General features: G+C 41.6%; 1 protein-coding gene across 2 annotated transcripts in view; it reads left to right on the forward strand.

Annotated features, from left to right (window-relative positions):
- TEX264 (testis expressed 264, ER-phagy receptor) overlaps positions 1-25,669 on the forward strand; it is a 176,008-nt gene that overhangs the window by 43,329 nt on the left and 107,010 nt on the right. For both annotated transcript variants that reach the window (XM_044451177.1, XM_044451178.1), the window contains one exon: positions 4,436-4,657. In XM_044451177.1, coding sequence (XP_044307112.1) covers positions 4,436-4,657 — 222 coding nt within the window. The remainder of the gene's footprint in view (positions 1-4,435; positions 4,658-25,669) is intronic.

A 25,669-nucleotide genomic window follows, 5' to 3' on the forward strand; every position in this document is an offset into this window, starting at 1 on the left:
AGTTAATCTCAATATCTAGGATTTATATTAAAATCATGAAGGCAGCAGCATTTAATAATATAACATCTTAAAAACACTATTAAAAATCAATTTACCAATTAAAATAACAATGGAACAAAAACATCTTAAGTTGGCATCTAAAAACAAGAAGAGTAGTGCCAACGTGGACCTTTAATGGAATCGAATTCCAAAGTTAGGATGCTGTACCTGAAAAGGCCCTCTTCCTTGCAGTCTCCCCCTTCACTTTGTAATGGGGGGTAATGTGGAGCAGGACTTCAGACAAAGAGTGCAGTGAATGGGCTGGTACATATGGAGAAAGGTGTTCCCTCAGTTAACCTGGTCCCAAACCATGTAGGGCTTTGCATGTTATTGTGAGCATTTTGAACTGGGCCTGGATGTCATCTGGCAGCAAGTGTAGCCTGTGTAAGACAGGCATGATGCGCTTACAAATGCCCGGCCTTGTCAACAGGCACGCTGTCCAATTTTGGTCCAGTTGCAAGGTCCGGACCGTTTTCAAAGGCAGCCCCACATAGACCAGATTAGAGTAATCCAAGCAGGAAGTTACCATTACATGGATTACTGTGAGAAGGTTCCACTCAACCAAGTAGAGAGACAGCTGATAAATCAGCTGAAGCTGTTAAAATGCGTTCCTGGAGATTGAGTCCTTATGAGCAACAAGTGACAACTTGGGATCTAGGAGTACGCCAAGGTTGTGAACCTTGTCCTTTAGGGGGAATGCAACCCAGTCCAGGATAGGTTGAAAACTCCCCGGTTGAACAGATGGATTCCCCACCAACAGTATCTCCATCTTATCTGTAATGAGCTTCAGCCTATTGGCCCACAAACAGTCCATGACCAAGGCCATGGTGCAGAGCAGCAGTTCACCAGCACCACCATCTGGAGACAGTCAGCCAGGTAGGAGCAGGACCTCTGCAAAGTGGTGCCCTCGACTTCCAGCCTGGCCAACTTCTCCAGAAGCATACCATGGTTGATGTTATTGAAAGCTGCTGAGAGGTCCAGGTGAACCAACAGGGTTGTGCTCCCTCATCTCTCTCCTGGCACAGTTCATCCCACAGGGTGACCAAGTTTCTGCTCCAAAATCAAGCCTAAAACCCTATTGAAATGGATCTAGACAATCATTTGCCTTCAGGATAGCCTGGAGCTGCCCAACCGTAACCCAGTCCATCTTCTTGCCCAGAAAGGGGATGTTGGTAATTGGTCAGAAGTTGCTCACATTGGCTGGGTCCAGAGCAGGTTCCTTAAGGAGCGGTGCAATGACCACAATTTTTAAAACTGAACACACTACTCCCTCTCTAAGAGAGGCATTGACAACCTCTTGGACCCAGACTCAGACCCTCTCTATAGATTTTCTGACCAAACAAAGGGCAAGTATCAAGTGATCAGGTTTAGGCTGGACCCAGGCACCCTGTCCATTTCATTGGGCCACAAAAACTGAAACCCATCCAGTAGAATGGAACAAGTTGGCACACTGGATGCCTCCACTGATGGAGCTCGAATAACTGGAATCCAAGTCACTATTGATTTGAGCAATTTATCCTCAAAGTGTTGGACTAATTCCTCACAGCAGGCCTCTGAGGTTCAACCAGATCTCCTTTGGGACTGAGATGTAAAAGGTGCAACAGAGCCACCCAGAAAAGTGCTGTTGGTTGACCCGATGAGGACACAGTGCTGGCAGCAATAACACTTTTCCTCACTATCTTCACCAACATTTATTTATTTATTTATTTTTCAATTTATATCCTGCCTTTTTCCTCAAAGGGCTCAAGGCAGCTTACATCATTCTCCTCCTCCATCCAACAAGGAATAGGCTTGATAATGAGCCACTAAGCCATGTCCCGTCAGACTTGTTTTGAGTTCTCCTCCACTTGAGCTCTAGCCAGCGTCGCCCTTGCTTCATTGCCCTCAGCTTGGGAGTATACCAAGGAGCTAGTCGGGCTCTGTGAGAGGGAAGAAGGCATTTGGGGGCAATTGTTTCAGTGGGCATCCCCATATTCCATGAAGTGACCTGAGGTGACACTCAGGAGCACCTACCATGCCAATTGGAAAATCCCCCAGAGCTGCCTGGAATCCATTTGGGTCCTTTAGCTTCCAGGGGCAGACAAACTGGGCCCCACACCCCTGCAGAGGGAGAAATGAGCCATTAGTTCAAACCTCAGGAGGAAGTGATCTGATCATGACAGAGGGGTAGATGTTAACCCCACAATTTCCAGGACACCATCCTCCTGCTCAGTCAGGTAAATCAGGTCTAGAGCATGACCTCCTATACGTGTTGGGCTGATAATGTGTTGAGACAGCCCCATGGCTGTCATGGCTTGCATGAAGTTCTGAGCTGTCCCAGATAAGGCAGCCTCCACATGGAAGTTGAGGTCCCCCAGGACTAACTTTCTGGGGATTCTCACACCAGGTTGGAAACTACCTCTGTCAGCAAAAGCAGGGAGACTGCTGGGCAGTGGGTACATGGTACACCAGCAGGATCCCTAATCTGTCACGATTGCCTAATGCAAGGTCAAGACACTCGAAGCCTGCACTGAAATGGACAGGAAACCTTGAGAGTGAGATGGAATCATGATGAACAATGGTCACCCTTCCCCACAGACATCAAGGCAATGCTGGTGCTGCAACAAGTATCCAGGTGGACAGACCTGGGACAGAGTAACTTCCTTCAGCCTTGTCCACCCACATCTTGCTAATACATTATCAGGTCCACTATTAGTGCATGGATCAGTGAGGTTTTATTGTGGACCCACCTGGCATTAAGCAACAGCACCACAAGGCCTGAGGGTGGACTGGCATCGTCACTAGGAGTCTTCCAGCTATGAGAAGGACCAGAGGAGGGGATAGCAGTAAGGCATCTATCCCCTTGTCCAACCCCCAATGCCATATTTCCCCCTGCCTGAAATCACTGGGATTAGAGCACCGACACAATCACCCATCGCAGGAAGAATTGTTCCAATTGGGTAAATAAAAGTAGCTATCTGCCTGCTAGACAGAGGAAAAGAAAAAGGAAGAAAAGAAACCTTCAATCCCCTACTCAGCCTCCACTGCATTCCACACTCTACACTCTGCGCATTAGCACAAAACCACATGCCAGCTTATCCTTCTCATTTTACCTTATCCATCCTCCTGTCATGCAATACTTACTCCACTGATCTAACATCCACCATCCACTACATTCCATAAACCAATCCAACCTTCACTCTCAGTCACAAAAGAAGAGGGGGAGAGGGGGGAAAGGGGATGGAGGGAAGAAAGGAGGAAAGCAAAGAACCCCCCCCCCCCATTTCCCCCAGTGGCACTAAGAGGCCACCAAATAGGTGCCGAAAAGGTGAGGCCAATATAAGGGAGAATCTTGCGAATGTTTCAGAAGATGGATGCCTGTGGATGCTATGAGTTTTCTGGTGTATACAAGTATGTTCTTCTGGGACCTGTGGCCAGGTGGCAACCACTAGTGGCATTGATTCAACTCCAATATATTGTTAGAACAAATGTTTTTATGTACCACATAATATGGGGTTTTTTGAGTGTGAAAGAGATACTTGGTGAAAATATGTGAAGCAGCCCTCAAACTCGCTTTGGTATTTCTTTATTTCCCTTAAGGTAGTGGCTTTCAAAACAACAACCTTTAGGGTGACCTTTAACATTGATTTGCGTGTCTGAAATCTCCAGGCATCTGCTGAAAAATCCTTGAACGTCACAGAGGATTAGGTGGAATGTTCTGCAGTAAACCAGGCCTTAGTGAGCCTGCATATACTGAGGAGCAACTACACAGTACATTTAATGCATCATTTGTCTTCAGGTGCTTACTGCCTGTCTAAAATAGAAACTGCTTGTGGGGTGTGGGAAGGGATTGGATCTGCAGCAAGGGGGAAACTTTGTAAAATTCTTTATGCTCATATTGTGATCTTGACGAGAAGCCCATTCACCATCCATTGGCTGCTACTTACGTTCAGGAGGAAGTTGCCATGTGTACTGATAATGGTCTGGGAGGATGGCACCACTGCAGACAAAGGTTATGCTCTTCCTCCTCATGTGCCATGATCATGATCCCCTTGCAGATGCTACTTTAGATAGGAAAATTAAGTATATGGAGCCAAGTTTCACATTTAGTTTAGCATGCTAGTTTGGTCCAGAGAGCACGATGTAGAACAGGTCGTAGCACTCACCTGGGACTGCATATGGGTGTTGATAATGACAGGTAAATTACTTTTCTAGGAAAAGGTAACCATTATTAATCTTCTAATCTAAGAACACCTGATAAAGGAACCTCCAGGATCCTCCTGAGCTTAGTCTGAAAACCACTACCTTAAGCTGTCTGTAGCATCTTTGAATTGTAGGAATCATTCTTACAAACACAGAATTATGGAATTTTTGACACTTTTTGTTTTCTAATGCCAGTCCTTATCTGTTTCCTTAGGTGGATCCAGAGAAATGCCGCTATGCTGTGGGTAGTATCCTCAGTGAAGGAGAAGAGAAACCATCTGAGGAAGTGGTGCGCATGTTCTTGAAGTATGGTTTCAAAATTTTCAACTTTCCAGCCTCAAGTCATGTTGTTATGGCAACCTTCCCCTATACAACTCCGCTGTCCATCCATTTGGCAGTGAACCGTGTTCACACATGCCTTGATGCATATATCAAAGTAAGTGATCCTATGTAGTAGATCTTCATCTTTAAGCCAGATGGTTAAAGTTGTCATTTCTTGGCTTTGTGCAAATAATTGACCCAGTTTGCTCACAATGGCAGTGTTGCATGCCACTGTCAGTTTGAATATGCTACCCAGCTTGGAGATGGCATCATGTCCTGTGAACTGGAGCTGGTTAAACTTGCGGGTTAAATAACCCAAAGTTGCTTAACAACGCACCTGGAGCAGGCTTTGGGGTGATTGGAGATTTCATATTCAAACTGGTAGCAGAAGATGCTGTGGCAAATTTGCTGCTGTTATGTGCAAACAGGGCCTTTATTTTACGTAAAATGTGTTCATTTGGTCACATAACCTGGATTCTTCTTCTTTTTCTGGCTGTTAAGTATATTTACCCTTAATTACTTCCTATTTGATGATAAAGTGACAGAGTCCTTTTCATTTGGTATTGCAAAACCAGTAGTTATCTCCTGGGATCAACTGAGGCAAAGTTAGTAGTTAGGCTTAGTATAAAGCCCTATACCTGGTTTAGAAGTGATTGCTATTAACAGTAAAAGTAATATTTTGCTTGAAATTTCTCTCATCTCTGCCGATGAAATCCTAGAAGGGTATTCCAGAAGGATTAGCGATTATTTCTTCTTGCTAAATATGTATGAGACTGAAATTTGTATGCACTCATAGGACTTTCTCAAGAGATTATCCTATATGTGTGTGGGGGAGAACCAGACCCATATTCTGGTGTAAGTGTATCTGCTGTGGATCACAAGGCAAAGCGTATCTACTTCTGGGCATCACAGAGGTTTTCATATCTCATTCTCTATATAACTGAGCACATCTGATTATTTTCCTGTTGAATTAATTCCACATTGCAAACTTTAATGCTAAAAAACACATTGCTAAAATCATACTGAACCTCACTAAAACATTTGCTACTATCTCACAATATCCTGTGAGAGTACATTCTTTCATCACAATTGCAATCTTTAAATGCTTTTAGCTGCCTTGAGAAAAACTTGCCATTCATATCTGAAGGAATAACTGAATGAGCATAAGCTGGAAAAAGGTTATTCTGTTTGGAAGGGAATTATTATTTAAAGGCAAAAAGGCACTGCAATTCAATTCATTTTACATTTGTCTGGCTTCCCTCCCCCAAGCAATTTGTTTCTTGGAATGCATGTGGCATTGAAGAAAAGACAAAGGTGTAGTCAGACTTGAGACAATCATGAGTCCAATGTATTAATGTTGACCATGAGCAAGGAACTCCTGGTTTATCTCTATGACTTCTGCTTAATGTATGTATTTTGCTGAGTAAGTGAACCCCGTTTCCTTATCAAATGAGCTGGAGGTGTCTGTTATAGCTGATTATGTGATCAATATGGGAAATATGGACAAACAGAAATATTACGGTGCTTCCAAATTATTCTTTTGGTGATCTGCAGCTAGATCTAAAACTGTAGAAGTTCATCTGTGCTCATCTTGCCTATGGCATTGAAGAAGTGCTCAGTTGCACATATTTTTGTTCATTCAGCTGGCATATTTATTTATAAAACTCCTGGGCACAATCCCAACCTTGTGGAAAGCTCTGAAATATGCCTTCATTCTGCTTTGTGATTTTTGAGGACTGTTGCCTAAGCATTAGCTATTGCTTCTTGATCTGCATTGGAATGGCCAGAATGCCATTAAAAGCAATAATCTATCTTATCTATGCTGTCTGCACCTTGAATAGTTTTGTTTGTCAGGTTGGCTGGCTTGGATCACAGGTCTCAGATATTGCCAGGCACTTGGAGAATATTGTTGAAGCCTGCTGTTGTCTTGTGCTAGTAGCTCAGTTATCCTCTGGGCATTTAATTTCTTTTCATTTATTATATTTTTATACCACCCAATAGCTGAAACTCTCTTGGTGGCTTACAAATATTAAAACCCATTAAAAATGCATTATAGGCATGCTCCCCTGTAGTGTTGATGACAGGCAATGCCCATGGGTGCAAGAGATAGGAAGGTGTATTTACAACTTTTGAACACTGGCTTTCTTTGTCCTTAACGGATGGTAAATGTACAAGCCTTGTGTGGTGTTAATTTGGGTGGTACAGAGGAGGGGATGAAAAGCACCTTATGTATGCTTGCTTTATGGTATAGAGATGATATTTTGATGCCCTAGGAAAGGTCCTGGAGAGTGCATCTGTCACAGAAGCAGTGAAAACATTAAAGCTAAAAAGGAAGCTACAGATTGTGCTGAGAACACCTGGTAGCTTTTTAATGAGAGCTGCCTTCCTGGTTTAAAACAATAAATCCGAAATCCCTGCTTGCTTGTATTTCTCAGACTGAATGAAGAACAGAGACTTGTCCTAAACATAAACTCTTGTCTTTCAACCAAGAAAGAACAGAATTGCTGGCAAATGTTCACTGAATTAGTGGTTGCTTTGTGTGTATGACTCCCTTGGGAGCCTGAAATTCAAGATTTTCTTGCAAATTTTAATCCTGTGTTCTTGTGGGACAGCTCAACATGGGCATAGCAAAGAGCAAGACAGATTGAGACCCATGTTAAGTAGCCACGCTATGGGATAAAATAAACGGTTAGTCTTTGATAGTTTTATGCTCTCTAATCAGATGTGTATAACATCACCATATTCATTAGTAAATCCTGAAGAAGAGAGAACATTTCCCCCATTTATTGTGTATTGTATTATAACAAAGCAGGTACTAGGCAGATCGCGTTGGGGAGCATATTCTATAACTTGGAAGTTATTACTGAAATATTTGTTCCTGAGCAGCCACCTGCTGTACTTCAGCATGTGGGAACACTTGGAGCAAGCCCTCTGATCATGATCTCAGAGCTCAGGTCAGAAAAATGGGAAAAGGTGCTCCATCAGATCCAAACTAAGAAGGGCTTTATAACTCTTTGAACTGGGCTCAGAAACGAACTGGGAGCCACTGAAGATGATGCAGCATTGGTATAGCATGATCATAACTCCCAGTACTAGTCAGTCCAGCTGCCATATTGTATACTAACCAAAGTTTCTGGACCATCTTTAAGGATATTCCACACACAATGTGTTATAGCAAGCACAGTGGGAAGTTACCCGAAGGCATGGATCATTGAAGGCAGGCTATCTCAATCCATATAGTGCCAAAGTTGGCAAAAATTTCTGTGTGCCGCAGAGGATTCCTGTGCCTCTAATGGCAAAAATGAACCTACAAGAAATCTCAAGCTGTGAACTCAGTATTTTAAGCCAAGTGTAACTCCTTGCATAATAGGTAGAACATCACTCACTAGAAGAGATGAACTGCCCAGTACATCTGTCTTGTTCAGTTTAATGACCATCATTGAGTTCATTCCTGTGGCCAGATAGTGGTTAAGCACTCCCATCGCACTTCCATTGGTCATATCTTCAGGGGTGGCTAGAATGAACTCCTCAGTCTGGGTTTTGTCTCTTCTTTTAAGATACTTCCATTCTTCTTAAGGCCTCCTTGTATGATAATCAGGGCCCATTTGCCTATTTATAGGCTTTCTATTTATTTTTCTTGAATCTTGCAAGACTCTTGCAAGAGTCTAGTGCACCTAGAATGGGTCTACTGGTGGATTTTGATCCAATGTCTCCTAAAAGTGTTATCTGCCTGAAGACTTGATTTGCTTGCAAATATACCAGTGAGACACTGCAGAAATGGTGCATCACAAATGCCATTTCATTTTTGTAAAAATGTATTGGTTCTTTTTACAGATGGAAAGCTGATTTTTTTTACAAAGACAGTTATGTCTCTGTACCTTGGGGAAGAGGAGAGCCATTTTGCAGGAATTGTCCAACTACAACTTGCAGTTGGGTTTTCCTTGCAAAGCTAGTTTTATCAGTGCATCTCAGTCCTGGCTGGCAACTCCTCCTTCCCCTATCCATCTTGCTTTTGCAGGTGTGTGGCAATTTGACATGCATGCCAACCAGAGGCTGATGTTTTCACTTACGAGCCCCATTACACTTGTCATTTCGCCCAGGTTTGCACCAGAGCCCTTTGTTTCCCTCCCGTAGCATGGACCACTGGGAAAGCTCCATTTTGTTCCTGTACACATGCCAGAGCAGACACTTTCGGACTCAGAGATTGTGAGAGGTCAGCCTTCCCGAGACAGTGCTCCTGAATCAGAGATGTTCTCACATCTCCTGGCTGGTGTGGCAAACAGCATCTGCTCCCCTGGCACCTGTTGGAGAGGCAGGAAAAGAAAACAAGAGAGAAACTTTCACAGAAACAGGTGACCTGTGCACATTTTCTGATGGGAATATGTGTTGCCATGGAGACAGCTTCTCCAAATAGCTACCCTCCACCTCCCCCCAAGCAACTGAGGCGCGAACAAGACATTTTTGCAGTGTCTGGTTTGAAAAGATTCTCTTAATGAGAGTCGTAGGTCAGGCAGGCTGAGTGAAGGAGACCCCCTTTCTGCTTCTTTGTCCCTGCAGGATCCACGGAGAAGGCAAAGGGGCTTATAAGAAAGACATATCTTCAAAGGGTCCCCATATTGCAAATGAAATGCAGGCTCTGGTTGCCTTTTTTTCTCTTTTTTTGGGAGAAGGATTCCGTTTAAATGGATCAGTTCTTTTCCCGGGCAACCAACTTAGCAACCCATTAGAAAATGGAAGAAGGTAGACAAAAGACGAAAAGGAAGTCAAGGTAGAATGATGGAGAAAAAGCATGATGATAACTAAGAATATGAGCAGCAAGGAACTAACATGAAAGCAGTAAAGGAGCTTAGAAGAACCTCCAGCAAAACCAGGAAAACAAAATAAGAGCTTAGTGAGAAGAATGGAGGATAAAAAATCGAGCAACTGAAACCTAGTAGAAGGGATTGCACGAATGGAAATGAAACAAATGGCAGGATTGAAAATTTAGGAAAGGGTCTTCAGGTGGATTCATCAAGCACTGAGGAGCCCATGAATCAGATGCTTGCTCCCTCCTTCCTGTGTGTCTGTCTGTAGAGTGAAGCAGCTCCCTCTGGTGGCTAGATAGAGAATGTGGCTTGGTCCACCTTGCAAGTACTTGCAGGATTGGCATCAGATCTGTAGGTACTTCCAGGTGTAGGTCCACTGCAATCATGCAGACTAGGTAGGAGCCAAAGGAAGCTTTCTAGGAAGTTTCTCAGTCCTGCTACAGCAACATGGCTCTTTGTGGTGGTTACTTTATGTTCTTGAGTTGGTGTCTGTCTTTGTCTTACAAATCTTCTGTCTGATTTGGCTTCTGTCTCCATTCTTACAATGTCTTCACATGTGTGGTTTCACTCTTCCTTTAGCAATGACCCTACTATGCCTTTGTTGGTACCATTGCTACTTCTTGACTTTGCCTTTGCCTCTGGCCCTGCTGTGGTGGTAGGGGCATGCTTTCTGCTGGGCTGCCCCATTCTTGAGGAACTCCTGTGAATGCATACCCCACCCTTGCTGCAGCTGCCTGCCTTATTACAAGGCAAGAATGGTAAAGTGGAAGATGATTTGTAGAGCCATTCTGCCCCTTTCCTTGCTACTGCTTGGGAGAAAGCTGCCCTGGTGGGCACCCAGATGGGGAGTTACAAGTCCTGTGGGTCATAGCTCCTTGACCTGGCACATGCCAAAATGGCTTTCCTTTAGGCAGGAGCAAGGAAGTGGGGGCAGGTTTCATTTCAGCTTTTTCATTCAGCTTGGGAGAGAGCTGCTGTGGCAGGTGCCAGGTTGGGAATCCTGGCATGCTCCAGGGCATCTTTTTCCTAAGCAGGAGCAAGAAATGGAGGTGGCACATGCTCCATTCTTCCTGAGGCAGAGCCTCCCATCTGATTGTCCCCTCTCCTACTCATGTGTGAGAGGTTTTCTCTGAAATGCCAGGGGAGGAGGGAATCAGTTGGTTTGCACTGCCCCGTCCTGGGCAGTCACACCCAGTTGATAGGTCCTGCTTGTACCCCAAAGAAGATCTCTAGGGCAAATAGCAGGAGGAGTAAAGAAATGTCTGTCATCTGTGCCAAACTAGGAATGTAGTCAGCCATACTCTCTGGCTAACTGCTTGGCAAGAGTGGCAAATATCACTCTTGCCAAGAGGTTCCGTTGTGTTGGGGTTTCTGCCAGAATGGTTTGTGTTGGTAGGGAAAGCCCCTAAAACAGCCCATTGTGGTTGACAGCTACAGTAAGTAACAATGGTTGATCACTGCAACTGGGTTCAGACCACACAAGATGCAACCATGTTTTTTTAAATCAGTGGTTGATTGCTGTGTTGTATAAACCCAGTCTCCATCAGATTACTGACTTTCACCTTGCCTGCCTGCCTTTTCATCCCCTAGCCCAATGTCTGTGTACCTGATTCAGATTTCTTCTGTTTTCCAATTTCATTTTGCCTTTGAGCATTCTAAGCAACATTCAGAGCAGTTGTTGCTGTTCTTTTAGAGGCACTGAAGTTTGTGAAAGATATTCCTGTGAAAGGTGGCTATTAGGAAGACTGCTGTCCACCACCATTTCAACAATGAAGACATTGAAATTGTGGAGGAATTTGCATACCTTGGCTCAGTCATCAATTCAAAGTGGAGACAGCAGCCAAGAAATTAGAAGAAGCTTGAAACTTGAAAGGGCAACAAGGAAGAAACTAGAAATACCATCAAGTGTAAGGACAGTTCACTGGAGTCCAAAGCCAAGGTCATCTACACCAATGGTTTCAACCTTTTTACAGCTGGGTTCAGTGAAAACAGAAACAAAAGACAGAAACAAAAAGCACCATACACATAATACAGCATTCTGTGTATTAGTTTCCAAACACAATTCCAAAAAATGAAGGTTCTCCAAAACAACCAGAAACTAAGCAACAAAAAATACCAACAAAAAACCCAGATACTCCCAGCAGTCTCCCACTGAGCCATCTCTCCCCTCCTTGGCCCCCCTGGTGCACTCCCTGTGCTCGTGATGCCAACTGAGGAAGAGGTGGTAGAGCATAGCCAGCCTCCCTACCGATCCATGGCAAGCAGGATGTGGAGCCCACACGGACCAGCAGGAAACCTCCTGTGGACCAGTGCCGGTCTGCAGACTGGTGCCTGAAAACCACTGATCTACACTATTGTATTCCCAGTCACTATGTATTGGTATGAAAGCTGGACAATGAAGAAAGCTATCAGGAAGAAACTGATGTGTTCAAAACATGACAAGAATTTTGCAAATACAAACAGAAAGATGAACAAATAGGTCCTAGGTCAAATTAAGCCAAAACTTTCCCTGACAGCAAGACACGACAAAGCTGAAGCTCTTGTGCTTTAAGCACAATGATGAGATGGCAAGCCTTACTGGAAAAGACGATCATGCTGATGAAAGTCAAAGATGGTAGCAGCAGAAGAAATACAAGGTGGCTTGATTCCATAAAGGAAGCCACAGCCTTGAGTTTACAAGAGCTGATCAGGGCAGTAACAAGGAAAGGACCATTTGGAGGAAACTCATTGATAGAGCCCCCATACATTGGAGATGACACCATATAAATTATTGCTCAAACATGAATGTTGCACTATGCATTGGACCTTTTACTCCATAGATGAAGAGGTTCTCATCAGTGAATGACCATCAAAATCTTTACATAATAAGAAACTGTGCATTTCTAAATCCAACCTGAGCTAAGAGTGCACAGGAAAGGCTTAATTAAGGAGGCAGTGGGACAAACTTACGAATACAATGAATTAGAGAAGGGGGCAAGGGCTTAGCATTGCAGGCTATGACTCAGTTTGGTTATATTGATTATATAAGAAACTGCTTGCATGAATGGTCTTCTCTTAGCATGTGAGGTATAAAGTTGCATGAGATTCATTGCCATTTCCAAATTTTTTTATCTTGGAATTGGGGTAGAACCATATTTTTTGTGAGTTTGTGGTTCTCATGTTATGTTAATGTGTATAGACAAGTCAAAGAGCCTTTCCCTCCTTGATGGATAGATAAAACTGATGCTTTGACATGGAAATTAGAACAGACTGGGAAAACAGTTGTCCTTTGGTGCAACTTGCAGAAGGATTTTGACATATTTTCATTTCCATGTGGGCCTCATTTGTTAATTTTAATACTTTTCTTTCTTGTGGGTATGGGACAGGTTACTTTAGGCTTGAAACAAAATATAATAATTAAGGGCTACATCTTAGGCAACATGAAAATGTTGCGAGACGCCCCGAGGCTTCGGCAAGGGGCGGCATAGAAATGTTTTAATAAATAAAATAAATAAAATAAAACTAGAACTTTGTTGTTGCTTTTTTTTAAAAAGGCATATATAAGGGCATTCCTTTATATTTTAGATGTTTATTAATACATTTGTTATAAATAATCTTGGATCTTTTTAAAAAGATAAAAAGTTCAATTAAGTTTAAGCATAAAAACCTTCGTCTTGAATTTTGTTTAGAGGTCTTTAGGAAGCTCTGTACAGCAAGATTTAACTGCTTGTTGCATTTATTATGGGTGCCCTTTATAGTATGTAGCTCTGTAGCACTAAAGTAGTGGTGATTAAATTACTAGAGCCATCAGTCAGCTGCTGAAGTTAGCACCTATTCTGTAGTTCAGATAGGCTATAAAGAATTCCAGAATGGGTTGCTTCCCTGAACCGTCTCTTTCCTAATGGCTTCACTTAGCAAATGGGATTATAGCAGAACTGGACTCCTGTTTCTCAGGTGGTGATGACTTGACCATTGGGATTCTGCTATCTTTCTAACATATTAAAAAGAGTCAGAAAGGCCACATTCTAATGAACACAAGAATATTGAGAGATCCAGGAATATGATTTGTAAGCCTTTCATTGATGTGGCAGCTTACAACTGCCAGCACAATTTTGTATTGTAGCCCAAATTCCCTGCTTGGAGGTCCTTCATGAGATGGGAATATTGAGTTTGTCATCATATAGGACTGTTCTCCTAAAGTGCAGGTACCTACCCTTAGTAATTTTTATGCTTATGGGCCTTTATGTCTGCTTCACAATTTAAAGCAAGAGGGTTATTTTATTTGTGTGATTTTCCCCCTTTGCTTCGGAAAAAGTGAATGGCTTTACTTCAGAGTGGGATGCAGTAGAACTTGTGTCATATGGAGGGTGAGCTGCTTAAATTCAATTCAGCAAAAGCAATTTAGTGGTTCTTGAAAAGGAATCAAATGAAGCTCCCCTATTAACCATTATTTGTCATGTTACAATACAGTTAGCAGTGGGTTCACATTTAAAACGCCTGCCATGTACCCACTTTAACCCCATAACAAGAGGAGTTAATGACAGCTGTGTAACACTTTTTGCAGACTTGGAATGTTTGTGGAAATTTATATCAGGGAGATAGGTTCAATAATGGCTCTCCAATGTATGTATCTTTGGTTTATAGGGAGCAGGGAAAAAGTATGCTGACTTGTATGAAATGGATGAGAGGTAACCATATACCTGATTAGTTGGGTTGCATGTCTCTCTCTCTCTCTCTCTCTCTCTCTCTCTCTCTCTCTCTCTCTCTATATATATATATATATATATATATATATATTTATGTAAAATAGAAAATAAACAAAAACAAGTTGTATGACAAAGGATGAGATCACCGAAGAAGCTCAAAGCTGCGCTGATTTGGCCCAGTTCTGTGGCATCAGTGGAAACTTGTCCAGTGTAATGTAGTGATTAAAAGTGTAGGACTGAGACTCAGGAGATCTGGTTTCTTGTCCCCACTCAGCCATGGAGTTCACTAGACAACCATGGGCAAGTCACAAGACTCTCAGCACAACATACTTCACAGGGCTGTTGTTGTGAGGGTAAGATTGAGAGGAGGAGGAGAATTATGTTAACCGTCTCGACTTCTTTGAAAAGGAAAAAGGCAGGATATAAATATGAATATAATAAAGATATGTCAAAATTCAGTAATGACCTTCCCAGTTGCTGCTCTTTTTCAGCCTCATTTTGTGGTGCCCATTGTAATTTCAGGTGCCCCTGGATATTCTGTGGCTCTGCCTGATATCACCCAGGTGTGATTTGAGATTACCATTCTTGCTGTGATCAACAGTTTGTACCTTGAAATGAACAGACTAAATTATGCGCCACTGTATCCATTGGGTATTTTAGTGAGCTTTGATAGTACTGATGATGAGCTTCTGATGGTGTACCTACCGGACATGGCAAGAGCTTGTGGAAAAGTAGTTGGGTACTGCATTGCTAACAGATTATTGTTCCCTTTATGGCATTTTAAAATCTCAAAGGATGGCTGACAGCAGCTCCTTGATATTCATTCTCTTGTGCCCTCTCCTTGGAGATTTATCAAAGCCCAACACAATGATTCTTCCAAACAAATTATGAAACACTTCTATTTTTGTTACCTTTTAGCAACTGCCTTTACGATGTGATTGGGATGGGAGGTGGGAGGAATTGCTGAAGTTTTAATAAGGTCTGGCTTTTGTGAGACTTAGTTGTTTACAGTTTATATTTTTTAGACTCTTTATATTTTTATGATAAACATGTTATAACCTGCCCTGAGTCTTTCAGAAAGAGTAAGATAAAAATCAAATAAACACATTTCATATGAAAGGAAACCAATTTGGCCTATCTGTGGATTCACACTGCAGTCCAATGACAGAGTCAGAACCTATGAATACTGATGTCCAGTTTCCTTTGATAATTTCAGTATTACATTTTCTCTGTGATGAAGCTCAACAAATGGTGGGAATATGTGCAAAAATGTTCTTTACTGCTTGCTTTCATCTGACTGTTTTTTCACATCTTGCAGCATCCATTTTGAATGTCTGGGCTGCTCACTTTAATTGGCTTGCCTTTTCACATATCTTGCAGCATCTGCAAGCCTCTTGGCTCTGTGCTGCTTGCACTTTTTAGCATAGGTGTCCATATCTGTACTTGGCGTACATCTGTATACTTGCACCCCTCAAATGTTGCAGTGGCATTTTGATTACTGAACCAACTGCATTAGGCCACAAAGAGGTAAGTAGCTGGGACTGAAGTATGGGCCAGTTGGTTGCTAGGCAACCCTTTTGTATTAGCAGCAAGGTAAGCAAGGTAGCCATTAATGAGTAGAAACTTGGACTTTGTAATCATACAAAGAGGTATGGGAAGGGAGTGGGCATTGGTTTACTGTCATGTAACAAAGATTTTGAAGCCTGCATAGTTAGAAACATTGCTATTCCTTTTTGTTTTTTTGCTAGTTACAGAAAGAGAAGGGAGATCATATTGTTGTGAAAGGTCTCAGACTCTATCTCTTACCTTCTCTTTTGTTCCAGTTTCATGATATACTCTTGCTCAGGTTACTGAAGTTGCTCAGAATAAGAGAGTGGACAAAAGGTACACCAAGAGACAGCCATGATTGTGACGATAGACGTCCCTATCTGTTTTCCTGTCCATTAGAGTGGGTGCAGTAGTTGGTATTTCCAGTCAAATTTTGTGCATTTGTTAAAGCAAATGTTGGCTCAGAAGCACCAATGTCCTGGTATATGGAACAAGGTGGGAGAAAATGTCTTTTGGCTACTCAGATCCTTACAGTTAAAGGAAGCCAGCTCTCTTTCCTTACCTGCCAGTTTCTCAAAATATCAGGGCATGGAATGCAAATAAAAACACCTTTAAAGATGCTGTCCCAGAGTGGGAATTTTAATCATATTTTGGTCAGGTTATGAAATTGTAGCCTTCCATTTCAGGGAGTATTTACTCACATACCCTAAGTTTAATTATCCTTCTGTTGCAGTCTCAGTGTGACTACCTGTGCACACATGTGCAGAGTGTGTGAATGTCTCCACAAATAAAAAAATGCTCTTCACTAGAAGGCCTTTATGCCTCTGTAATTTCTGTCCCGTGGCACACTAGACAGCTTGAGAGGCCTTTTAATTGCTTTCTAGCTGAGAAGTCCATCTGTCAGTGCTCTCTATTGTTGATACCATAGTTCCAAACTGGACAGGTGTTTTTTTATTTCACTTTCCATAACCAAAACTGACTCCAGTTTGGTCTTTTTATTGCAGGATTCAACAAAATGCCCCAAATTGGAAACCATACAGTATTGTTCCTATTGTTAAAGATACGAAGGGCTTGTCTGCATTCTGCTGCAGGAACCTTAAGTGGAATTTTATAGGGAAGGTGAGGTTCTGACCATAGAGGAGCTGAATCAGACAAAAACTTGGACATAATAGAATTTATTGAACTATGTCAGAGCCCTGGAGGGGTTGCCTGATATTGTAAGTTATATCATACGTATGTATGAACAGCATGCATATGCATGTATGGTGCACTAGCATGACACATGTCTTGGCATTATGTCAATAAAGGAAGCCTCTGCATATTCCTAGCACAATCTACAACATGAGTGGGCAACACACAGCTCTTATTATTAGTGGCCACTGCTAATATTTGCATGTGGCTGAGAAAATCACCAGTATGCTGGCAAACTGCTAAGCAAGCCTAAAGCAGCTAAAATTAGCTTGTTTTTAAGCAAGAGTTGGCCATTTTAGCCTTGTTACCAGTATGGAAGCCTAAAACACCACAGTCTTGCTTGAAAACACACAAGATGGGACTACTTAGGTTTCCATAGTGATTTGCCACTGAAAATCATCAGTATAGTGGTAGGGTTTTTTCCAGTGCAGCCCACAGGATGTCTGGGAGCCCCCCGAGCTGCCAGTGTCTGGCCTATAGTATTATAGGAGCCCTTTTAACTTTAAAATCTAGACCATGCCAGGCATGTGCAGCACTTTCTATACTAGTATTACACAAAAGGCTACTGTGCCACACAAGCACACAAAGCATTCCTTGACACTGTCAAGAATTATGAAACTATCCACAGATATGAGAACTCACATGATCCTGATAATTTTGCTCCATTTTCACTGGATGCAAATTGTTTAGATGTGTAATGTTAATCCAGAGATTTTTGCCCTTTGGTTTAGTATTGGGTGGTTTAGCACAGTTTTGTCCTGTTGTAGTTTAATTTGACCTTTGGAATGAATGCTAATCCAGTTTTGAAGCTTCCTTCTCTAATTGTTAATTTGAGATACAACTGTTTGGATTTCAATGAGTTAGGCTACAAACAGTCTTTACTAAATTTAAGGACAGCTCATAGAAAATGCATCTGTTGTTTGTTCCTATTTTAAAGTGTCACTTGCTTTGGTAGACTGTATGAAATTTTCCTAGAATTATTATAGATATAGGAATGTGTTATATTGATGTAGTGACAATTTTGTTCTATCACATATAATACATTCAGATAGAAATTCTCTTCCACCTTGAATATTTCTCCACACTGAGAGGAGGTCTAGTGTGTGACACTAATTCTAAGCCCAACAAGAAAGCTATGGAGTCAGGCTTAGCCATGGGAAGCTTAGATGCTCGAGAACTCAGTTGTATGTGTCCTCCCACTGATTTACAAGTGGTGGCAGGGAGTGGGATGCAGGGCACTAATATAGCCTCTTCCACAGGTGGTGACCTCACCTTGACAGAGTTCCCTGCTTTGCATCCAGGCACAACTTCCAGGGATTTTTGGAGTGTCTGCTTTCATGTATCATTCAGAGGCATCTGGTGAGGCGCACTGATTGCCTGGGAGTCAGGTTTCCTCACTACGATCGAATATCTAATAATTAACTCTCTGTATTTAAATCAGAGCAACCAGTAGTAGACTTTCTGAGAAGCAATTTACTGGTAACCTGGAAAGCTTCTCGCTTTAACTTGAACTGTGAATTTATTTGGATTTATTCTGTGTGCTGAACCCAGGGCTGAATGGGATTTTTTTCTGTGATGTTGATGAACTGATTGTTGTCAAGAAACTGCATTGTAATTTCTTAATTATGTATCTTTACTGGAATTACTGCAAAAAAGGATTTTTTTTGTCTCTGTGCATCATGCGTATGGGACTCTGTGCCAGTTGCCGGAAAGATTCAACAGCTAAGAGTGTTTTGGCAGGAACCCCTTCACCACCCTGGCATCTGTATAAAAGTGAGTGGCTCCTGCCATTTTTCCCAGTTCTTCTTTTATCTGCTTTGGTGCCTCAGAAAGTGTCCTCTCTCTCAGCAATTTAGCAGAGTACATGCTTTCTACTTAGTGACCCCAGGCTCAGTCCCTGGCATCTCCGGGTAGAACTGGGAGGCTCCTGTCTGTGAAATCCTAGAGTAATGCTCCAAGTCAGTGTAGACCAGGGATGGGGAACTGCTAGCCTCCAGGCCAGACTGATCCTGCTGCAGTTTCTCATCTGGTCCATGGCATGCTTTCTAGCCTTCTCAATGTTTGGCAGCTTGATTCAGCTACATGCTGGACTAAGAGGTAGAGAGCCCTCTTTCTCCTTGCCCCACACATGTCAAGTGAGTTTTCTTAGGGTAATCTCAGATAAAAAATATAATTTATTTGTATCCTAGTTTTTTTCTCCGGAAGAAAGCCCAAAATGGCTAATGAGTACATTGGTTATATTTTGCTATTGTATTTGATACTAATGTGAAAAATTATCTGCAAGCAATTATGTTTCAGTACACCTGTAAGTGAACTTTCAAGATTCAAAGTACTAATTCAATTAACAAGTTGCCTTCCATATGCTGGCCTGTTTGGAAGCCATTAATCACAGTTTTCTAATGGGAAATTAAATATGGCTTCCTAACTTGTTTCCTGCTAACTGCTGTAAACTGAAATTTGATTGTGCAAAAATGACCATGGACTAAAATGTGGTTCACTTTTGCAGAATTGTACCTTGGGTATATAGAAGATATAAATTGGGCCTTAACGTTTTTTCTTCAGAGTAGCAGTTTATGGTACGAATTTCTGCAATATAGGGGAATGTCTCCGCATCACAAAACTGATGCAATGAATGCAGTATTTCAACTAATACGATGTAATATTAATTAAATTAACGATTTCTTGTATTTATGGTCTGACTGCCTGGTCATTTTCATGTCTAGCCCTTGATTTCTGCATCAGTTCCCTCCCCACCCACAACCTTTCTAAAAAGCTGGTGTTCTTGCAAGACTAATTCCTGTGATAGAACAGCTGTCAAGAAATGTAGAAAGGCTGTGTTCCATAGATGACATTGATCTTATGCTTTGGAGTTGCATTCCAGAAACTGTACAATGGACTTGTTTCCTTTTGTCTCAGAACAAAGATAAAGTGCATAGTCTAGGGAAGCCCTGTCTGTGAACCATCTTGCCATTTTCACTGACATGTACATTTCCACAGACATTTAATGACAGCCAGTTCTCAGTGGCTTTTAACTGACAGACTGCACATTGGCTGGCAGCCCCCAGCTGCATGTCAGTTTGCATCACTCTGCAGATTCTCAGTAACTGTTAGTAGTGTTGTTTTTTTTAACAGCAACAACAAAACTTCTAAGGGATATCTAGGATGCGGTGTTGGCTGCAATCACTTGCTAAAAGAGTTTATAAACTATGACAGGGAATGTTTTCATCTATGTATGTGCTTAGTGGAATGTGGTTTTGATTAAATATCATTTGCTTATTTGGGACATGCTGAAGGCCTAGTAGTAACAAGCAGTGGTTCTGAACGGAAATAGGTGTCTGCCCTTCCAAGATAGAAAATTTTTGGTTACTGAATAGACCAGAATTTTTATGGTTGTCACATAATGAGCTGCTCACTGAAGGCGAGTGCTTCCGTACTGAATTATAAGCACCCAGCTGGAGGGTGATCTAACAGAGACGTTGTAGCCATGGATTTAATGCAATGGGAGGGGATTTTACTATATAGTATAGTGTTGAGTTGAATTGTGGTGCTGGAGGAGACTCCTGCGAGTCCCTTGGACCGCAAGGCAATCAAACCGGTCAGTGCTAGAGGAGATCAACCCAGACTGCTCTTTAGAAGGCCAGATACTGAAGATGAAACTCAAATACTTTGGCTACCTAATGAGAAGGAAGGACTCCCTGGAGAAGAGCCTAATGTTGGGAACAATAGATGGCAAAAGAAAAAGGGGACGGCAGAGGATGAGGTGGCTAGATGGAGTCACTGAAGCAGTTGGTGTGAGCTTAGGTGGACTCCGGGGGATGGTGGAGGACAGGAAGGCCTGGAGGAGTGTTGTCCATGGGGTCGCGATGGGTCAGACACAACAACAACAACAATGGTGTTGAGGTCCCTCCCAACTTTGTGATTCAGCAGCAGCACTGACAATCAGTATGTGATTCATTCTGTTGAGTTTTTGAGGAATGTCTTACTTTCTAAGTGCACTTTCTACCACTTTTATCTGGTGGGTCTGTTGCATCAAGATTTCATCAACCTCCCATTTATGGCTCTTGTTTAGTTGTTTAAGCTTCTGCAATGCACTGTTCTCTGCACTGACCTTGATGTTTTTTCAGAGGCTTCAACTTTGTTTTTGGCTCAAATCAGGGTGCAATTTCTCAAACCTTTAATGTCCAGGTTCTTGCCTGATTCTGGAAATATCTAATGCCATTGGTTCCTCACCATGCATTGATATAATCTGCAGAAGATTTGTTTTCCATCCCTTCTTTTACGATTTTGAAATCTGAGAGGGTCGAGAGCAGAAACTCTGTAATAGCAGCCACTCTGTGTTTACCCCCATCAATTTGTTCAGTCTCTGATATCTCCAGGTAGGGTTGGAAAAAGGCCTGCCTTAGAACCTGGGGAGCTGCTGTTGGTTAGTGTGGACAATCTTGGGCTGGACTCAGCTTCCTGTGTTCTTATGTACAATGTTTCTTGTTGGCTGAAAATGTTTCTGCATTGTGAAGCATTTATTTATTTAAAATGTTTCATGTTATGGGCATTTGTTAATTATGCCCATTTGGGGTGGGAAGAGAGAGAGTTACTGCTGCTGTTTATCATGCTGTATTAATGTATTGTACAGATATACTTATTTACAACTCTGTATGTTGTCTTGAGTATTCCATTTTTGCATGGAAATATGGCTAACAGATGGTTTTTAATAATAAAAAACCCTTTCTCTGACATATGTCTCTGTTAAGGTGAACTGGCTGGCAGTTATGCTCTGCCCATCAAGTCCAGGCACTCCTGTATTTACTGTAAACATTTCAGGTGAGGATTAATTGGAAGCCCCACCACAAGCCTTTTGGCTGAGAATGAATCCTATTGTTGAGAGCACATCTTAATCATTGCTATTTTTTGTTTTATTAATTCGCTAATATTTACCAAATTATGGCCTCTATTAAATCTCCTGTCTATGCATAGATACTTCTGTTTGTTTTGTTTAATTTATATGGTGGGCCAAATCAAACAAGAATGTAAACAGATAAATGAAATTCCATGTTACTTTTCTGTATCTTTGCTAAGAGGGCCCAGTGGGAACATTTTTTTTCTATCTTTCCCTGTAATTCTGACTTGTCTCCTATCAGTTTATAGATACATCTAAAATAGGGCTACTTCTACTATGTATGTTATACTTGAGTTAAAACATGTTTTATGAACTGGCCTGAGAGCTTTGGCTATTGGGTAAATAAATTATGAATGTTTGCCAGAAATTTCAATATTTTTATTCATTTCATTGTGGCCACTTTATGTATTAACATCACGTATTAATTTCTTTTTTTGGCATAGTAATAGGTCATGTGAATGTTGTGAGACATGAGATTGCACTTCACTACTTGTTTGCTTGTATTCACATTTCAGAGCTTTTTTAGGAGGTGATGTGTCCTTGCGCATATTGAAGAGGTCTGTGAGTAGAAAATTGGATGAAAACATCTGGAATTCATTAAATTCCATGAATGAAGCAGCATAAAGGTGTGATAAAAGCCTCTTCTGGAAGAATTCTCAAAGAATGTAGCTCTAGACAAAAGAAAAACACTCATCAGTCAAATTGGGTTTTTCCTACTCCTTTTTCTTGGTTATTCTTTCTATACTGTCAGTTTGCATTTTTATTTGGATTTGACATTTCAGTAGTTCATTTTTGTGGTGGTCTCCTTGGATTATGGCTTAGAGAAAGCCCCTTCTTGTGGAAGTACAAAGAGGACTGCTTTGGATGGTAATGATCTCTGTTTCATTTGTAAGGGAGAGTCACCTGGTAGAATCATGAAAGCATTGTCTTACCAGGCAGGTCTGATGAAACAGGCTCTTGCAGCTTTGTGCTGGCTTGTGGGAGAAAGTGCTTCAGCTAGTGGGCTCTGGCATAGTTGCTCATACTTGCCTTTCAACACTTTTTATGTTGGGTTCATCACATTGCATCCTAATGGTACAGCAGGCTCTCAGACTGGGCTGATTGATCACTCAACACATGGGGGAATGTGCAGTGCCCCTTTGGAGGCTGCTGCCTGGTCTTCTGCTCCTGCAGTGACAGGATCATCTGGCTTAGTATAAGCTAAACTACTCAGTATCTTAGTTAAGGTTTTGACCCCAGGATACGAGCTGATGGCATTAAAACTTCCTGGAATGGTTCGCCCGACAACTGCTAAGAAAAAAGGAGGGATAGTTTGCAGGCCATTCTCTAATTTTGAAGGATGGTGTAAAACTTGCAGATGCCTAATTAATGATGGGGATTATGTTGGCTCTGACTTCATCTCTGAAGCTTTTTGTGCCAAAACTACTTATATAGCTGGTAGTGGCAGTGGCAGTTCTTTTGTCTCCAGTATTAGAAAAAATTGTTGCAACTTGCTTATATACCTAGCAATGTAATCAGTGCTTCTGGTTCTGTAGCTCATGTCTGACTGGCTTACATTGGAGGGGGTAAGAGTTGATATTACTCCAAAGCTATAGAAGTTAAGGAGCAGGAGGCCCTCATACATTGGTTCCAGTGGATATGTAATAAAATTACACTCACTTGAGCATACTCTGAATTGTTTCTTGCATTATATAGTGGGTCAGCTGCAGCAGACTTTCCCATTACTGGAGAGAAAAGCATATACTCTTCTTCTGAAGAAGTTTGATGACTGTTAATAGTTACTTACTGGCTGTCAATTCTTTCATGATTTTCAGAGTGTTGTAGGTGACCTATAACTTGCTACACTGATCAGAGTTTGGGCACTTTGTCAAAAGGGCTGGCAGCAAATGTCTCATGTCAGGTATGATGGGTGACTGGTGGAACACAGTACAGGTGCCTGAATCTCAGGTCACTGAGCAGAAATGACTTCTGTATCTTCTGCCTTGGGCTCTGACTACCCTGCTTGTCATAATGTAAGCCAACCTGAAAGGCTGCAGGACTTGGCATACTTGAACACGAATGCTGCAGAGGTAGGATAAATAAGTGGAAGCTTTCTAATTCATCATTACCGACAAAACCTATTTCCCTTTTCCATGGAATTTCACTTATGCTTGTAAGGCAATCCACCACATATTAATGGATGTTCTATATCTGGAAAATCAGTCTATCAGGTTCCAAAAATGTACTTCAATTCCATAATATATTTTATTTTTAGTTAATATTTCTGTCCTGAAAGTCAGCAGGGTAGGAAACATTGAGGTGAAAGCAAGTATCACAAACTCTTTCACCAGGTGCCCCAGTTAACACTGTCAGGAGGAATACAGCCCTCCAACAAGCATCTGGGAGAAAGAGGAATCGGGCTGCTGGGACAATGACAGAGGATGTTTTCTTCATCCCTGTAGAGCAAGGAAGGAGTTGTAATATCAGTCATGAAGTTCCACTGATCCTGTGTATGGATAAGGGATGTAGTAAACATTTGCCAGAGTTAACCATTATTCTTCATCTATTTTTCATGCAGTGACTGCTCATTAGTAAACTTCCTGTGAGTTAACTGGTCTTGTGAACACCATGAGTCATCTTAAGCGCAATATGTCATGGTGGAAGAAAAGAAAACTGTTGCTTAACTGACTGAGAAGAACCTTACTGTCCGTTGATGTCAGTGAGAAGATTAACCATGTCACTTTTTCATTGGCTGTTCTTGGTTGGGAATTATTCTGAGTTCCTTTGCTGTTTCCTTATGCAAATAAATAAAAAAAAAAGAATGGGAGCGTGGAGGAACTGAGTTTCTCTTCTCTCCCCTTTTTGAGCTATTCAGTTAGGGTCTCGGCTGCAGTGAGAAGGGGAGGGCTCTTCCTTCTTTGATGTGAATCTTATTTTTGAAGTGACTTCCACTGCCATAGAATTTGAAGCATCATTATTGACAAGATTGTTAATATCTATCATAATTTGATAACAGTTCAGACAACTGGGTCACTGGCTTATAAATAAGCTTTCTTTCTTATTTTATTAGTATGCTACATGAGAAGAGAAAGTGAGAGAACATCATGTGATGTTATTTGTCTCGCCCAGCTAAAACAAAATATATCATCAAGGATGCACAGCCCAAGAAGACATTATTCCTCTCAAAACCTTGGGTGGTAAAATCCTTGTTTACAGAGATCCCCCTAACCTAGAAATCACCACCAACAGGCCAGATAAAGAGAGAAGACCCAGCAGCAGATGCTGACTCTGACCCTATAATAGTATTACAAGATTTAGCCACAGCATCTTCTGATATGATATATGTTATCATCCACCAGAAATGCTCTTCTGAATTCCATTTAGGACACACAGTCAGTATGGAAAACAAAAATTAATGGGCATCAAGCACACATCAGAAATGATGGTGTTCAGAAGCCAATAGATTATTTGACTCTTCCAGGCCTGCTTGCTACTGATCTGCAATTGGAAGCAAAAGGAGTTTCAGAAGTTTGTTTGACTTTTCCTTCATTACTCCATCCTTATTTCAGACCAGGCTTCCCCCACTTGGTGTCCTCTAATTGTGTTGGACTACAATTCTCATGTGGCTATTCTGGCACAAAATTATGGGAGTTGTGAAATCCTATACAATTTACCTGGGGTTAGTTCACATTGAATTCACTGAGACTTCTTTCTGAATAGGCAGTATGGAATTGCACTGATAGTCACACCAATACACACAACAAAGAATATAAGCAAACTTGTAGAAGGATCATAGCAAGACTTGGAGTCAGATGCTCCCTCCCCCCTTTCCTCCTTGTCTTTCACACAAACCTACACCTACAGATGCTACTGATGTTAAATTAAATGCTACTAGAGCTGGAATGGGTGTTGGTGCTTGAAGGGGAGTTGCCTGTTCAATAACTAACAAGATAGATTAGATTCATGACCCACTAAAAAAAAAAAAAGATTTTTTTTAATGCATAGGCTTGAATTTTACAGAATAA

The sequence above is a fragment of the Varanus komodoensis genome, unplaced genomic scaffold, assembly GCF_004798865.1.
Source record: "Varanus komodoensis strain SLA01 unplaced genomic scaffold, ASM479886v1 scaffold6_2, whole genome shotgun sequence".
Classification (NCBI taxonomy): Eukaryota; Metazoa; Chordata; class Lepidosauria; order Squamata; family Varanidae; genus Varanus; species Varanus komodoensis.